General features: G+C 48.3%; 2 protein-coding genes across 7 annotated transcripts in view; one reads left to right on the forward strand and one right to left on the reverse strand.

Annotated features, from left to right (window-relative positions):
* Positions 1-637: 637 nt before the first annotated feature.
* On the reverse strand, positions 638-14,430 carry LOC121355109 (guanylyl cyclase-activating protein 1-like). Of its 3 annotated transcripts, XM_041470296.1 has the most exons (6): positions 14,307-14,430; positions 13,455-13,699; positions 11,943-12,400; positions 5,531-5,734; positions 3,855-3,945; positions 638-2,870 (listed from the first exon to the last, which is right to left on the reverse strand). In XM_041470296.1, exons 3-6 carry the CDS (start codon positions 12,138-12,140, stop codon positions 2,743-2,745), a joined length of 621 nt encoding a protein of 206 aa, XP_041326230.1. In that variant the 5' UTR covers positions 12,141-12,400; positions 13,455-13,699; positions 14,307-14,430; the 3' UTR covers positions 638-2,742. The 3 variants fall into 3 exon arrangements, with proteins under 3 accessions (XP_041326230.1, XP_041326229.1, XP_041326231.1); XM_041470295.1 differs by lacking the exon at positions 14,307-14,430 and having other exon boundaries at positions 13,455-13,925; XM_041470297.1 differs by lacking the exon at positions 14,307-14,430 and having other exon boundaries at positions 5,585-5,734; positions 13,455-13,592.
* Positions 14,116-17,568, forward strand: part of GOLGB1 (golgin B1) — a 42,260-nt gene continuing 38,807 nt past the window's right edge. For 2 of the 4 annotated variants that reach the window (XM_041470288.1, XM_041470290.1), the window contains exon 1: positions 14,116-15,944. In XM_041470288.1, coding sequence (XP_041326222.1) covers positions 15,721-15,944 — 224 coding nt within the window. In that variant the 5' untranslated portion in view covers positions 14,116-15,720. The remainder of the gene's footprint in view (positions 15,945-17,568) is intronic. The other 2 variants (XM_041470291.1, XM_041470289.1) reach the window with 2 other exon arrangements.

Below are 17,568 nucleotides of genomic sequence, written 5' to 3' on the forward strand. Positions count from 1 at the left end.
ACAAAGGGTCCCTGCAACAGGACGCTGACAGACTGGTCAGGCACAAGGATCTCAGCTTTCCTGAGCCACTGACAGACAAATTAATTACTGTGGGTCAAGGAAGTCTTCCCTTTTCACGTGATGGTTCTTCAACCACAAGGTTGTGATTCCTTGCAGAAGCTCTAAGACTGCAGACATGCATGTGCCAGTGGGGCCTGGAGCATGAGCCTACCTAGAAAACTGTTGGTAGCTACTGTAAACATGATCACTCACTCTTTCACACTCCAATGACAGTACTTACTAAATCTCCCTCACTAAATCTTCCCTTCAGTGAAAGCCCAGACACTTTGTTCAGAATACTACTGTGATGGGTGGACTCTGGTTAGATGGCAGGTGCCATCCAACCACAGCCTCTCTATCAATCACTTCCCTTCTCAGCTAGATAAAATATAAAAAAGCTCATGAGCTGAGATAAGGACAGAGAGACATCAGAGGGAAAAAAGGGAGGGAAAAATTAATTGAATTTATTACCGATAAAAATCAGAATAGGGTAATGAGAAGTAAAACAAGTCTTTAAAACACCTTTCCCCCATCCCTTTCTCCTTCCCAGGAAAAATTCTATTCCCCATTCTCTCCCTCCTCCCCACCAGTAGTGCATGAAGATGAGAACAGAAGTTACAGTCAGTTCATGCCACTGCTTCCCCCTCAGGAAGAGGAGTCCTTGTGCTGCTGCAGCATGAGATCCCTTCTACAGGAGGCAGTTCTCCATTAATTTTTCCAATATGGGTCCTTCTCACAGGCTGTGGTTCTTCATGAGCTGCTCCAGTGTGAGGTACCTTCCCTGGGATCAGTCCTTCAGGAACTGCTTTAAAGTTAGTCCCCTGTGAGGTCACAAGACCTACCAGGAAACCTGCTCTTCTCGCCACAGGCCCAGAGGTCCTTCCAGGACCTGGTCCAACATGGGGCTCTTCCACAAGCTGCAGGTAGATTTGTGCTTCGCTCCTGCAGACCTCCATGCGCTCCAGGACGACAATCTGCTTCACTATGGCCTGCATCATGGGCTGCAGGAAAATCTCAGGTCCAGTACCTGGAACACCTCCTCCCTCTCCTTCTTAGCTGACTTTGGTGTCTACAGAAGTGTTTCTCTCACATATTCTCAGTCCTCACTTCTCTGGCTGCAATTGCTTCTGCCCAATAACTTTTCCTTCTTAAATATGTTATCCCAGACATGTTACTACCATGGCTGAAGGTCTCAGGCTTGGCCAGTGGCATCCTGGTGCCGGCTGGCATTGTCTCTGCCAGACATGGGGGAAGCTTCCCTCAGCTTCTCAAAGAAGAAGCCATTCCTGTAGCCTCCCTGCTACCAAGACCTTGCCGTGCAAACCAATACACATATGAACATCACAGAAGCCTAAATATAAGCAACAATAAGTCCAATCTAAAGTTTTGTTACTAGTCTGCACATTCTTTCTCCTGCACAGGAAAAACATGCCAACTATGGCATAGGCACTCTGTTGAACATTTCCTGCATTCTTCTTTCCTTCTGGTTCTCTTCCCAGATTCAAAGGAGCTTCTGATCATGACCTTATCTAATGAACAGTGAACAAGACACAGTTTGCTGAGCTTCTATCCATGCTGAATCACTCTTCCCATTGTGTATAAAATCAGAGTCATTTATGGCAGCACTGATCTAGAGTATCAGCTTCACTCCAGCCTTCTCATTATACAGCACAATTCACAAGTCACCTTGGTGAGTTGTTTCTTTCAATTAGATTGTCTCCTCAAGAACAAGAAGAAAGACCAATAAAGGATGTGTGAAGCAATAATATTAGGATCACCTTCAAATACTTCATTTATAGAGTCACAGAATGGTTTGGGCAGGACGGGACTTCAAAGATCATCTTGCTTCAGCCCCATGCCATGGGGCTAGATCGAGTTACTCCAAGCCTTGTTTAGTGTGGCCTTGAATATTCCCAGCGACTCAATTGTATGAGAGGAGAATAAGTAGGACCATGAGTATATAAAATATTTGATCTCTCAAGTAATTCTTCTACTTTGGGAAACTGAGTAGCATATTTTCTCTGGTTACAGAAGCTGCTCCAAACTGCTGACTTGTTTGCTAGAGTTCTTTGATCACAGAAAGCTCAAACAGCTGCAGCTGAGGACAGATTTGTCACTGTCAGACTGGTTTTTCTTTCAGTTCTTGTGGTCTTATGACTTAAGCTGCTTCTGTAGAGACTACCAAATCCGAGCACATGTGGTATGGACCATGCTGGTAAACCATACCGGTGTTTATGAACCAATATGATGACAAGAACAGTACAAGTTACATTCTTTTGTTCGTTCCCTACACTAATAACTGCTTGAAATTCTTCTTTTCTATGTCAGAATATTTCCTTCACACTCCACCACCCAGTTCTGCTAGTGCTCTTCACAAACTTGGCGTTACATTTAGTCCGTTTCAAACTGATAATCTGGGACACAGAACAAAAAGGAAATTTGTGTCCTGAAATTTGGCCTTTAAATTTTAGAAAGACAAGTCAAATACTGCCACCCAGATTCAGTTTTTCTGAACCTGCATTGCATTTATGTGGCTAAGCTTCAGTATTTGTACAGGAACATGCACTCAGATACACAAATATAGCAGTGTATTTCTGTTCCTACTTCCATATTCAAGTTTATGGAAATTTCGTTTTGAAAAATGCTGTCTCTCCTTTGTGACATCCTTCTGTCTATTGGCACAGCATTTTCTCCCAGCTTGATTTATACACTATGCCGACGGTTGTTTATCATGGCCACAATGTGTGACAGGTCCAAACTTTTCATCATAACCTCCATGAACTCCTCATCTTTCCTTGCTCCCTCCACAAATTCATCCAGAGAAAGTTCACCTGTGTCAGACACAAATAAAGGGCATCAGAATCCACATCTGACAGGAAAAGTACAGTAATCTAACTTTAGAGACCACTTACTATATAGGCACTGTTATAAGGCACTGTCCTAAAGACCTCAGAGAGTCTTCTTAAGCTTTTATGAAACATACCCAGTACTCAGACAACGCCTGCTTCCTTTTTTTCCCCCATACAAGGGAAGAGGTACATAAGAAAGAACAATAGAAGTGGGTAGCTAAGGAGTGGGATCATAGCATTCTTTTTGGCTCAAAAAAACCTGTCGTAATACTAACCTGCCCTATATTTGCTGGTTTTCAAGGATAAAGGAACTGACAGAAGGAGGCTGTGACAGATAGAAACAAATTTTTTTTATGTCCTAGGCCAAAAACCCCTTGTACAGAGAAGCAGCTCAGCAGCGTTATTCTGGAATAACAAAAGAGCCTGTCAGGAAGTAAAGAATACCTGAAGTAGCAAGGAAAGAGATACCTCTCGGGGACATACAGGGACCACAGTGACACTTGACCAACCTTTGACTGAGCACTTCATGTTCTTGCTGTACTGCCCACAGCAGACCCAGTGAAGAAACTCTGAACTTCAACATTAAATTGCAGTTCTTCCTTTCCATACTGAAGTACTTAGTAGCAGCTGGGGCCATTTGATAATATTTCCCACTTCTAAGTGGCATGAGCTACACAGCAACGTACAAAAAGGAAAACAAAACACCACTCCAAAACCCCACTACGAAATTCATGTGGACAGAACAAAGCTGAAACCAGTACAGGGAACAAATCCTGTCACACTGATTATGTATAATGCCAGGAGAAAAATCGTTTTTGGTCCATGGAGAACACATTACTGGCTGAGAATGCAAATAGAAATAAAATGTGAAGTGAAGAGGCCTAAAGTTCAACCAAGAAAGGAAAAACATTATGTTACTCTGTAGAAGAGACTGTCTGAGCTGGATGACTAAGGCAGGAACCTTACCGTCGCCATTGACATCAATCCGGTTGAAGACTCGGTTGGTGAACTCTTCTGCACTAGTTTCATGGTCACCACCATTAATAGCTCGAATAGCCTAAAATAAAAGAGGAAGAGTAAGCAGCTGACTGACAACTCCCAGACTGATTCCACATATCAGCATTGATTCAGAATAAGACACTCATGTGTGGTACCTTCCCCACACAAATGAACCAGTACCACAGGAAAACAAAGCACAAATCATCAGGTCTTATGGATGGCACTGAAGGGTGTGAAGGGAGCGTGGCTCTGGAGCACAGAATGAGCAGCACAACCCAGAGGACTGGCCTAATTCTGCTTAGGTACAGTTTAGGTGCTGCAGAAATGGCAGAATCAGAATCCACCTAATTGGTCCACTTTGTCCCACTTTGTGACCCTATGGTACACCAAGCCTCAGAAACACTGTCAAACACCTTCCACAAATGACATGATGAAATTCCTTTGTTATATGCTGTGGTAATTTATTTCTATTCTTACTTTCACAATTTTTATTTACATACTTCTTCCTGTGTGTTTGGCTTCTCCCTAAAGCTCACTGGAAATTCATTTTCATCTTGAGAAACTTTAAGCCTTATCCACTTCTGTTTGCTACAATTCTTCTTATTCATCACTACATAGTGCAGAGTTCTCTTTTCTTTCAATGCTAATTATTTCCTTTGTTTAAGGATGTCCACGAAATATGTGATTTCAGAGCCTTTATACTGATTCTAAGACTATTCATTTTCTAGTTTTTACCCTTTGATATTTGGTCATTTTATTCATTCTTTTTCAAATGCTATTTTACTGAAACTTATATAACTTCAGCAATTTCTTAAGGTTACCAAAAAAGACACTGAACTACATCCAAAAAAGACAAAGGACAATAAATTTCTTGCCACCAGTTGTTCCCCATAGAATTAGTTTCTCAAGAGCTATCTGTTGCTTCACTGTAATGTTTGAGTATTTCTATTTAAAGCTACTAGTAGGAGGCTTTATGTTACTACAGTTATTGGTCAGGTCTCTTTGATACCCAGCTCTAAAATTCTTATACAGATGAGAATGCATTATTAACATCTTATTAGTGCTTTATCAAATCAATTTTATGACATTTCATATTCAGAAATGCTATTTATTGAGGGTCATTGAATCTTTCCTGCAATTACCTTGGTAATTTCCCATTATCTGCAAAATAATCTGAATTTGCAGCACAATTAATTCTGAGATATTTATAATGATCTTTATGCCCGTAATCCCAACCCCATTCACAATAGCTATTTGCATACAATCCTTTCAAGTCTCAATCCTTTTTCTTCAGGCTATTCGTCAGAGTGAGAAATGTTTTATTATGTTGATATTTAGGAGCTGATTCTAAAAAGCAAACTGGGCGTGGCTCTCCAACTTCTCATGGGGAAAAGGACATATGAAGGACACACTGTAGAGATAGCAACTGAGAGTCACAGGATCTGAAACCTTGGAAAGTGCAATTTAGGTCACAGGCAGCTAAAACATTTTTATGGTTAGCTATGCTGCAACATAAGATGTGGTGATAAAGAGTCTAAGTCTGCTTATTGCATTATACGGTGGTGGGGAATTCTGCTTAGAGAAGGAATGCTTTTGAGGGTCTCATCCATGATCATCCATATGGGAAACAGCAAAGGTCTTACTTGTGTGATTTGTCTTTGAGGAAAGAGGCAAGAACATGACCCCTGGAGATTCACCTTGATGATGTTGAGCAGTTCATGTCGATCAATGCAGCCATTGCCATCTACATCATAGAGCTTGAAATACCACCGCAATTTCTGCTCCATCTTCCCTCGGAGAACGAGGCTGAGGGCAGCCACGTATTCCATGAAATCAATATATCCATCCTGTCAGAAAAAAACGCCCAAATTGTGACAGGAGTAAATTGAGGGAGTTAATGCACTGGAGTTGTTTCACCTTATTGCTCTTTAGATTCACAGCTGAAAGAGAAAGGCCAACAAGTGGCACAGAGACTTCGACTTAGGAAAAATCTTTAGTGCACAGACACATGTTATTTCTCTAGCCACCAAATACCTGGGTTCCTAAATTTATGATCTAGTACATAGAGCCTCCCCTCTGCTCACCACCTGCAGTGAGGGAACCTGGTTGTCAGCATGAACAAAGCCCCCTCTGAACACCAAAGCTGACTGTCTTTGGCCTGTTGGGGGAGAACATTGAGCCCAGCCTATGGGCTGCAGGTTTTCTGTACTAGTCTACTCTGCCTTTGTGGGAAACTGCTATTCCACTAAGCCATAGATCTCTTCTCCATTCTGTGGAAAATAATGTGACTGGGAATATTTTGTAAAATACACAGAGCGTGATTTGATCACTGAAAAAAATATTCAGTATTTAGGTTTTTAATATTTCATTTCTTGACTCTACAAAGAAAGTCAAAAAGCTCTTGTTTGTTCTGCAAGAAAAATGTCAGTTAGTAAAGGTTCATCAGCCCTAGATTTAAAGCTGACTAAAATGTTAAAAACAAACTACAAATAAAATACATATCTAGGTCAAAGATTCTGAATAACAATAATTCTTCAAGAAATAACAGAGAAAAAAATGTAAACTTTCAATTATTAACATATTTAATCAAAGTCAGATGCCTTTCTGAAATGGATGCAAATAAACATATATAAAAGGTGAATGTAGGTGAACCAGCAGACCGCTGCTGTTTTGCAGCAAGGATCACCATGTTTAAAATACTCATTCAGGGTGGGAAGAAGGGTTGACAGGCTGAGAGAGTTATGGCAGGTCAGCCTGGAGAACAGAAAGTTCCAGGGACACTTTGGTGCCTCTTCCAGTACTTAAAGGGGGCTTAGAAAAAGGCTGGAGGGGTACTTTGGACAAGATCGTGTGGTGATAGGACACAAGAAAAATGGCCTTAAGCTGAAGGTGGGCAGATTTAGGTTAGATTAGATTTAGATTAAATTCCTTTAGGAAGGAATTTCTGACTGTGAGTGCGGGCAGGCCCTGGCACAGGGTGCCCAGAGCAGCTGGGGCTGCCCCTGGATCCCTGGCAGTGCCCAAGGCCAGGCTGGACAGGGCTTGGAGCAGCCTGGGACAGTGGAAGGTGTCCCTGACATGGCAGGGATGGCACTGGGTGGTCACTAAAGTCCCTTCCACCCAGACCATTCCATGCCTCTATGACTCTGTGCTGCCCCTCCTTGCCATGCCCAGCACTCAGAACCAGCCCCTCTGTGACAGCAGCCCTGGCCTGGCCACTGTGAGCACCACGAAGGCTGTGGGTGCTGTGGCGGTGGCCACACTGGAGGTGACAGCTCTCCTCTGGCTCTGCCACCTGTGCTGGCCCGATGGCTCTTCTGTGGCTGCTCATCCTGCCAGCCCTGGCCGGGCCCGTGTGGGGCAGCTGGGACACCTGCAGGTCAGTGGTCCTACTTAGCAAGTTCCCTGTAGGGGCCCCACATGTTCCTCACACCCACACCACAGTGTTCCAGCCTCAGTCCCTGGAGGAGAAGTCTTAGTCCCTGGCCCAGTCAGTGCCCAGCTACTGGCACAGCCTGTCTGGGGGGCTGCAGTAGCACGAGGGTACAGATGTGCCCCTCGGGGGTCCCATGTCTTCCTGCCATTCAACATTGGGCAGGAGGGGATGACAGGGGACTTCCAGCCTGAGTAGTAGCAGCCACCAAGCAGAACAGTGATGGCTTTGTGTTACAGAAGGATTTGCAGGCTCCGGCCCATGGCCTCTGACCACAGCTCCGTGACTTCTGCTGCTGACACATCCCATGTTGTGGGTGGCAGCAGTGTCCAGCCAGGGGCCTGGCCCGGCATCGTCAGCGGCCATTCACCCCCGCAACCTGTGTGCTGGGTACCCGCACGGTGGCATTGACACCTGCCAGGTATGAGCGTGTGATGAGTCCCTGAGCCCCTGGCAGCGCAGGGACCCCCTCATCCTCCACACACAGCACAGCCTGTCCGCAGTCCACCCTTTCCCTCCCCATCTGCCTGTGGGTCCCTGTCTGATGTCCCCTTGTCCCCAAGGCCTGTTCCTGCCCACAAAGCCCATCCAGCGGCCCCAGCAGACCCAAAGTGTGGATGTGACCCTGGAACATCTGTCCTCTGCACATCTGGGACCCAGTGTGCAGAGATGGGAGAGCCCCCCACCTGTGCTGGGAATGTGCCGGGAATGTGGACCTGGCAGGGATTGGGAGAGAGGAGCCAGCCCCGGGACTGGGGGAGAGCAGCCAGACCCAGGGCCGGGACAGAGCAGCCAGCCCCGGGGCTGGCAGCAGCCCCCACAGTCCCTGAGCCATCTCTCCTGGCACAGGGGGACAGCGGGGGTCCCCTCGTCTGCAAGGACAATGATGCTGACTACTACTGGCTGGTGGGATTGAACAGCTGGGGAAGAGGCTGTGACAGAGCCAGGCACCCTGGGATCTACACCTCCACCCAGCACTTCTACAACTGGATCCTGATCCAGACGGGCCTGAGCCCAGAAGAAAGAGCTGGTCCAGCACCAGAGCCAGTTGTCACCTCGGCCCCCGAGGAGGAGCCTGAGGAAGCAGAGGAACCAGAGGAACCAGAGGAACACATCAACTTGACCCCTGAGTACAGCCAGAGACCAGCAGTGACATCCTCGGGCACGTCACTGCCCATGGCATTCCCACACCAGTTTCTGGTGCAATTCTGGAATCTGCTGCAGGAGTTCCTGCAGTTTCAGAAGGACAAAAAAGCCTGAGCAGCAGCAGGATGAGCAGGCTCCAGGGCTACCGTGGATCACGGCAGTTCCTGCTGGGCCAAAGGTAGCCTTGGGGCCAGAGGCTTCTCTGTCCTGCCCATGCTGCTGCGCTGCAGCCACAGTGATGCTGACGTGACTGAGGTGTTGAAGTAAAGTTTCTGTGTTCACCATTAACTGTGTTTTCAGCCCTGCTCAGTGCACTGGCAGGCCAACAGAGTCCCTGCTCTGTCCATCTGCTGTGTTGTTCACCTTCATTCTTCAGCCTGGAGAGGGCTCCAGGGAAACCTCAGTGCCCCTTGCCGTGCCTGAAGCAGGTTATAATAGTGGGGGAGAGCGGCTTTTTGCATGGGCAGGCCATGACAGGACAAGGAAGAATGGATTAAATCTAGAGGAGGGGAGATTGGGATGGTGGTGGGAAGGAGTTTTTACTCCGGGGGTGATGAGGCCCTGGTACAGGGTGCCTAGAGAAGATGTGACTGCCCCTGGATCCCTGGAGGTGTCTAAGGCCCGGTTGGACAGGACTTGGAGTCCCCAAGGCCTGTTCCTGCCCACAAAGCCCATCCAGCGGCCCCAGCAGACCCAAAGTGTGGATGTGACCCTGGAACATCTGTCCTCTGCACATCTGGGACCCAGTGTGCAGAGATGGGAGAGCCCCCCACCTGTGCTGGGAATGTGCCGGGAATGTGGACCTGGCAGGGATTGGGAGAGAGGAGCCAGCCCCGGGACTGGGGGAGAGCAGCCAGACCCAGGGCCGGGACAGAGCAGCCAGCCCCGGGGCTGGCAGCAGCCCCCACAGTCCCTGAGCCATCTCTCCTGGCACAGGGGGACAGCGGGAATCCCCTCGTCTGCAAGGACAACAGAGTGGACTACTTTTGGCTGGTGGGATTGAACAGCTGGGGAAGAGGCTGTGACAGAGCCAGGCACCCTGGGATCTACACCTCCACCCAGCACTTCTACAACTGGATCCTGATCCAGACGGGCCTGAGCCCAGAAGAAAGAGCTGGTCCAGCACCAGAGCCTGTTGTCACCTCAGCCCCTGAGCAGCCTCTGAAACCAGAGGAACACATCAACTTGACCCCTGAGTACAGCCAGAGACCAGCAGTGACATCCTCGGGCACGTCACTGCCCATGGCATTCCCACACCAGTTTCTGGTGCAATTCTGGAATCTGCTGCAGGAGTTCCTGCAGTTTCAGAAGGACAAAAAAGCCTGAGCAGCAGCAGGATGAGCAGGCTCCAGGGCTACCGTGGATCACGGCAGTTCCTGCTGGGCCAAAGGTAGCCTTGGGGCCAGAGGCTTCTCTGTCCTGCCCATGCTGCTGCGCTGCAGCCACAGTGATGCTGACGTGACTGAGGTGTTGAAGTAAAGTTTCTGTGTTCACCATTAACTGTGTTTTCAGCCCTGCTCAGTGCACTGGCAGGCCAACAGAGTCCCTGCTCTGTCCATCTGCTGTGTTGTTCACCTTCATTCTTCAGCCTGGAGAGGGCTCCAGGGAAACCTCAGTGCCCCTTGCCGTGCCTGAAGCAGGTTATAATAGTGGGGGAGAGCGGCTTTTTGCATGGGCAGGCCATGACAGGACAAGGAAGAATGGATTAAATCTAGAGGAGGGGAGATTGGGATGGTGGTGGGAAGGAGTTTTTACTCCGGGGGTGATGAGGCCCTGGCCCATGAAGTGTCCAAGGCCAGGTTGGACAGGGCTTGGAGCAACCTGGGATAATGGCAGGTGTCCCTGCCCATGGAAGGTGGTAGAATGAGATGACCCTTACGGTCCCTTCCAACACAAAGCATTCTATAATGCTACAATTGCAATTTATAAAAGAAGACTAATGAAAATTTATCCTCTTTGTCATCATCAAAGTCTTCAAAATCTGGAGGTCCAGAGGGCAGAAGATTCCATCCATCATGTCTGTATTATGACAGGGTGGATTTTCCTCTGAGTGCTCTTGCTCCTTGCCCTTGCTCATAAAAGGATCTTAGATTAAGTGACTAACTGTTAACAGACTAAAATTAACTGATGTAGGCTATCGCCACTAGTTGCACACTTTTACCTGAGATCACTATCACTTTATTTAAACAACAGCTTTTCTGACCAAATTTGAATTTGAGAACCTTCTTATAACATTGTTTACTGCTTAGCACAGGGCTCACAGGAGAACTCTAGAATGCACAACATCCTTGAATAAATTTTAAATTCCTTGAACATCCCAAGAAGGGAGAGACGTGAAGTGACAGAAAGACTTGTGCAAAAGCTGTAAAGGTTTTGCTTTACCTTATGAAACAGTTTCTCATCACTATTATCATCCTGGGCACAGAGGACTTTGGGATGAGAAAAGATATTCTCTGAGGTCTACAGCTATTTACAGTCATTACATCCACCACAAGACCGCAGCTACCCTAATGGAGCCTGTCTGCTGCTCTGCTTAAGAATTTTATAATATTCCTAACCATTCCTAAACTCCTAATGCTGTCTCACATGTCCAAAATAACATTCTTTGTTGGTCCCTAAGCTTTCCTTCTTCAAAACTAACTCTGTGATTTCCCGCCTAGTTGTCGTGCCTCTGTGACTGGATCCTCCTTGACTCCATTTCAGAACCTTGGAACAGAGAATAAAGCTGAAATTTCCCAGGACGCTATAAATCCAGATTTCTTTGTCATTAAGAATACAGGCCTGCAAGCATAGGCTGAAATACATATGGATAAAAAGCAGGCAAAAGTGAGGGCCATTGCACGTTTAAAGGAATTATGGGGGCTACTATTTTCTACCAGCAGTCACCCATCACAGTTAGGAACTGCCCACCCCCTCACTCCAGCTTCATGCTGTACCTACCAGCACCAAGGAGAGCCACAGAAGTTGTCTGCTCATGCAGTGTTAATTTCAGCTGCCAAATACCTGGAAATTACTCCTCTGTGAATACTATAATGATTTCTATTGTGTCTGATTGCTGTGGTCTCCATGATCTCATACAGCAATATTTTTGAATAATAAGAACACGTAAGAAGAATTATTAAATTAGCATTTTGCTAGTTAAACAAGGCCAAGTCCAAAAATTGGCAATAAGGAATTTTCAAAATTCAAAGATGAACTTGCTCAAGGTAGTTAGATAATCAGGTTTACTTATGTTTATGTAATCTATGTTATTACCTGTACACATTCATTTGCTCCTTACATTTAGCTACTTTACATAAGCATCCCTTGGCAGCTTTCCCCACCAGTGTTTGCAAAAGAAAATGTTTGCAAGAGAATATTTGTGTTCTTTATGTTTGCAAGAGAAAGACAAAGACTCTGAAAATGCAGGAGTTGGATCACTTCTAAGCAGCATGAGATCACTTCTAAGCAGCATAATTCCTTGCCAGAGAACTCACCTTGTTCATATCAAATGTGCGGAACATCTGCTCAATGTACTTATTGGCCTCTGGATCCAGCCCTCGAAGCCCAAAGAACTGCTTAAATTCATGCTCTGTCAGCTGTCCAGAAGGACACTCCGTCATGAATTTCTTGTACCAGTGGTGGATCTCAACAGCTTGTAGATCATCCACGGTGGAGCTGCTGTTGTTGCCCATATGTATCTGTGGTCACAAGGATGATGCTACAGGAGTGATCCTCTTCCTCCTGTGGCTCTCACAGCACTGCCCGTTTGCTCCTGTCCATGCTCAACACCAATGTCAGTTACGTGAAGGATCTAACCTTCCGCAAGCCAGTTATAAATTTTAATCTTCTTAGAGGCTGATCCACAAACCAGAAAGTTTCAATGATACAAACAGTCTTCTTAGAATGGAAAGGAGATGCAAGATAATCTAGCAAATCGCTGCTATTTTAGGAGCTAAAGCAGAAAGGGTGAGAAGGTTAATCAGACACTGGCATTGGGAGCTATATTGGTTTGGTATCCTATTTTTAATGTTGATATAATTATATGTGAAGATAAGAGGAAATGCCCACAAGATGTGGGCTGTGAGGTTAAGTAAAGATCTGCTCCTCTAAGTGGATTTGAGAGTCTGTTTTCGCAAATAGACATGTTGAATAACGGAGTGTGTAGGACCAGAAAGTGTTACAGAAGTGGCCCAGTACAAGAGTGAGGTTATGTGGGAAAAAGCACACATAAGGAGCACAGAGGAACAATGCAGGGGGACACAAATAATCCCCTGGTTTGGCAAATCCAAGAACCATCACAGAAGTGCAGTCAACACATGAAAGGCTCAACTGCACAAAGGGGAAGGAGCAGAGAGACAACCATAGGCTGGGGAACACAAATTACCCAGTAAGAGAAATAAAGGCCCTGTCCCAGCTCCTTCTAAATCTGTCGCAGGGGAGCCACCAGTCCCATGGGCCTAGAGGTGGCACCCATCATGATGAGTCAGTAGGAGAGGTTGCAGAGGACTCTACAAACTGCCTAGGGACATGGAAAACACTGTGTGGTCCAGGGCAAGAGCATCTGGGGACAAGACTCACAACAGGATGTTTAGGAGTGGAAAAGAAGATGGGGAAAGGGATGGGTCTAGGTGGCATGGGAATGAACAAGCATGAGAAAATGGAGGCAAGGGGCTGGTTGCATGTAGAATGGTGCTAATCAGTATGAATGTGGATCCATGCCTTGGGCCTGGTCATCACAATCTTTCTTGTCTTCTAACACTCCTACCTCCTTTTTTATTTTCTGGCTGCACAGTGCTGTGCTCTGGGCATGAATGTGCATGGGGATTTAAGTGCCCACAACTGGATTGAGTGAGATCATGTCAATCTATGATCACTAGTAAATATCAAGCCAGACTAGTCAGCAAACAGGCCAAATAGTTCATGAAACAGGTGTGTGTGTCTCTGTTAGTGAGACCACTGGAGTAGCTGACTATTAGACTGAGGGTGTAGGGTTGAGGGTGACCCACCTGTCTGTGTTTCTCTGCATCCTGAGCACCCCATCACATGCACTCGAGAGGCACCCCTGTGTGTGTCCGTTTGCAGGTCGTTGTGTGCAATGGAATCTGTACTGGTGGCTGTGGCAGGGTTGTGCACCTCGCAGGCTCCGGCATGTCCAGGTGCCAGCAGCTGGGGAGACCAGGCATCAAGAGGCAGCTGCTGGGTAGGCTGGATGTCTAAGCACACGCTCTCTCTGTGCTTGCCATTGATGGACCTTCAGAATCACAGAATAGTTTTGGCTGAAGAGTCCTTAAAAATAATCTAATTACAGCCCTTGCCATGGGCAGAAGCACCTTCCCCTAAAGCAGGTAACTGGAGGCTAGGCTCCCTTGCTGCCCGTGCTACTTTTGATGGAGCTCAGGCTGCAATCGGCTGGGAGTGCACATTACCAGCCCATATCCAGTTTTGCATTCCCCAAGACCCCCAAGGCCTTCTCCACAGGACTGCTCCCAATTCACTCATCACAGCCCGTACCCGTGTTGGGGATTGCACCTGGCCTTGTCAAACTCCATGAGGTTGGCATGGGCCCTTCTCTCTAGCCTGTCCAGATCCTTCTGGATGCCCTAGCCCTTCCCTATAGAGAATCAGTCACATCACTTAACGTACACATTTAAAGCCAAAACTTATTTTTAGTACAATAGAAATTTTAACAATCTGATTTGAGAGTCATAATAAATCTACATCTAATTACAGAAAAGCAAAGAAAAATAATGTAGGTCAAGTACTTATATACAAGAAAAAAGCTGCACTAGTAGCAATAATCCAATTAAAATTGCAACACATGCACTTTGTTTCTGTGCTTTCTCTGATGTTACGCTGACCTGCCTGCTGCTCCTCTGGATATTAAGATCTGTGGTTCACTCGGATGTTTGCAGAGGAGGAGGGGAGAGTCATGGAAAGTTGTCAGCATCTGGGTCCTTCACTGGGAGAAATGTGATGTTCTTATGAATGGTTTCCTCATCTTATCTTCCTTTTTCTTTTTTTTTTTTTTTCCCTCTCTTTTCTTCCACTTAGACTCACAAAGGTACATGTTAGAGTTGCAAATATCTCATTCTACCTAGAATAACTGATTGCTATTACTACCAATATAAGCCCATGGTTGTACCACGCAAAGATAGATAAGTAAAATAAATCAGCCATAGATATCTGGAGAAATTGCTCTCACAGCTAAAGTGAAGCAAACAAAGTGAACAAAGCTGCAGGCACGGCATGAAAAATTCAGAGCACACCTGGAAAGCTTTGGTCCTGAGGCCTTGTGAAGTAGGGACAGAGCCCGTGGCCATAGCAGGTCATTGGCACACTACTGGGGCCATCAGAAACAGGAATACAGTGCATCTGTGTGCACAGTAAGGGTGGCCAGGAGGCAAGGACACTGCGCTGCCCAGGCCCCCTGAAATCTTGCCCCACCTCTGGCTGGGGCCAACCTCTGTACCAGTACAGACCAGGAAGGGAATGGATCAAGAGTTCTGAGACGGAAAACAAGACTGGACAGGGACTGGCAGCGCGCACATCCCCAGCAGCACACGCAGCAGGTGAGGGGGAGAATTCTGTCCCTCTGCCCCACTCAGGTGAGACCCCACTTGCAGAGCATTCTCCCGTCCTGGAACCCTCAGAACAAGACACATTTGGAGCTGCCGAAGCAGGTGCAGAGGAGGCCACGGAGCTGCTCCAAGGGCTGGAGTCCCTCTGCTCCCCTGGAGACGGGCTGGCAGAGCCGGGGTGTTCAGCCTGGAGAACAGAAGGCTCCGGAGAGACCTTATTGCAGCCTATCAGAATATAAAAATATTTTTATGTCAAGAACTGTAGTACCAGAGCAAGGGACAACAGTGCCCATTTGCACGAGCGCAGCCTCGGCTTGCACATCTCCGGAAGCTCTCAAGGCCGGGTTGAACGGAGCTCGGAGCACCCCGGCCTGGCGGGACGTGCCCATGGCAGGGGGGTGGGACTGCATCCTCCTTAAAGGGACGTTCCGACCGAACCACCGGACACCGCCTCCGGCGCCGCCCGCCGCGGAACGAGCGGCAGCGCGAGCCTGCGCGGCCCCGCCTCCCGGCGGCCCCGCCCCCGCGGCCCCTGCCCCTCTCCCGTCGCACACCGGCCAGCGCGAGCCTCCGTCTCACCAACACCGCTTGTCCGGCCCGAAACGCCGCAGCTGATTGGTCGCTGCCTTGTTATTGGGCGAGAACCGACAGCGTCCTCGGGATTGGTCACTTTGTGCCATGTTGCAGGACAACCATGGCGCCGAGGCAGCTGCTCCGTCGGGATTGCCTGGCCGTCACGTCTATCTTTCATCCGCCGCAGTTGATTGGTATCTCTGCGCCGGGGGCGGGGCCCCGCCGGAGGCGGAAGTGGCGGCGGCGCGTTCCGGTGCTGAGGTGGCGCGGTGGAGCGGTTCGGCGGCAGCTCCTCGGCGGGTTAGAGCCGCCCCTCGGTGCTGACCCCCCCCCGCCGTGCTGCAGGTCAGTGCCTCCCCCTGCCCTGGGTGCTCTCCGCCTGCCCTGTCCGCACCGCGGACTCTGCCGCCCAGCTCTCGGCGGCAGTCGCTGGTCGGGCTCCTTTCGTGTCCATGCGGGGCCGGAACGGGTTGGCAGCTCCCCGGGGCCCGGGCCGTAAGGGGCGGTGGGCCGGGGGGGCCTCTCCTCTCGCTCTGGGCTTTGCGTCCCGGCCCAGTCCCCCCCACGCCGATGGGACGCTGCCGGCGATGCCCCCAGGTACCGGGAGCGCAGCCCCACGCGGGGAGCTTCGCGCTCCGCGGGGCCCGCCGTAGGCCTCCGGCCCGGTAAATCTGCGGGGCTGCTGGGGGCCGTCGGCGCTGCCCGCCATCCCCGTGGCGGCAGGAACTGAAGCTGCGGGAGCCAGCACGGCGCTCTAGTGTTTCCCGTCGCTCCCGGCTTTTCTTGGAACCCCTCCGCACAGCGTGAGAAGTTTGGCCCAGGGGTTGTGAACAGCAGCAGTGCTTTTAATGCGTGTGTGATTTTAAACGAAGGGAAATGCAAGGAATTAACTTCATTTATGTATAATAAACTTATAGTATAATAAATTAGGGAAGAACATTGTCAAGTCTTTCTTTGCTGTGGTTGATACCTAGGGATAGAAATGCGCTGCTTACTGCAGGCTGTGCAGACTAGCAGTGGGCTTCGACTGTTTGCGTCAGGGATGTGTATTTCAGAGAAAGGGAGCCTCCTCCAGATCACTGCTGATCTGTAGTTCCAAAGTCTCCCCAGCAAAAGTTCATTAGTCACAGGAATGCTGAGCAAAAGTAGAGGATGTAAAGGATCCTGGCTCACATCCTGAGCACTGTGAGGGTCCTTGTGTCCTGCTGTTCATTACGGAGATGGGAATCCATATGCCAGTGTGAGCCTGGGAGAGCACCAGTCTTGTCTCTGAAAGCACTGTTTGCTTTAGTGGGGTGAGGCAGTGGAACAACGAATAACCTCTGTCCTTTCATGTTTGGCATTGTATAACACCAGGATATTCTTTCCACAAGTCCTTGAGGCTAATGCACAGGACAGCCACTGCCTTCTGTGCAGGCTGCTGGCTTTGGGACAATTTAAAAGCCAAGTTATGCTTGTTCCTGGTTTTGTTCTCAGGGAGGGCTCAAAGAAGGCAGAGCTAGGCTCTTTACAGTGGTGTCTGGTGAAAGGATGAGAGGTTGTGACATGAACTGACACACAGGTGATTACCTTGATCATCAGAAAATAGTCACTCTGTGGCTTACTGAGCACTGGCACAGGTTGTCCCGGGAGGTTGTGAAGCCTCTATCCTTGGAGATATTCAGAAGCTACCTGCACAGCTTCTGTTTGAGTAGGGAGCTTAGACCAGATGACCTCCTAACTTCAGCCAGTCTGTGGTTCTTTGATAAGATTCTCCTCGAGCCTTTTATTTATTCATTTGTGTTTATTTATTATTTATGTTGTCCTCAACTGAATTTTTTCCAACAAGTTCCCACCTCTTGTTCTGGGGTGCCCAGAACAGGACGCATTACTCCGGACATGGCCTCCCCCATGCCTGGTAGAGAGGATCACCTTCCTCCTGCTGCAGCCCAGGATGCTGCTGCTGGCCTCTGTCACAAGGGTGCATTGA

Source organism: Pyrgilauda ruficollis, unplaced genomic scaffold (assembly GCF_017590135.1).
Source record: "Pyrgilauda ruficollis isolate IOZ18807 unplaced genomic scaffold, ASM1759013v1 scaffold243, whole genome shotgun sequence".
Lineage (NCBI taxonomy): Eukaryota > Metazoa > Chordata > Aves > Passeriformes > Passeridae > Pyrgilauda > Pyrgilauda ruficollis.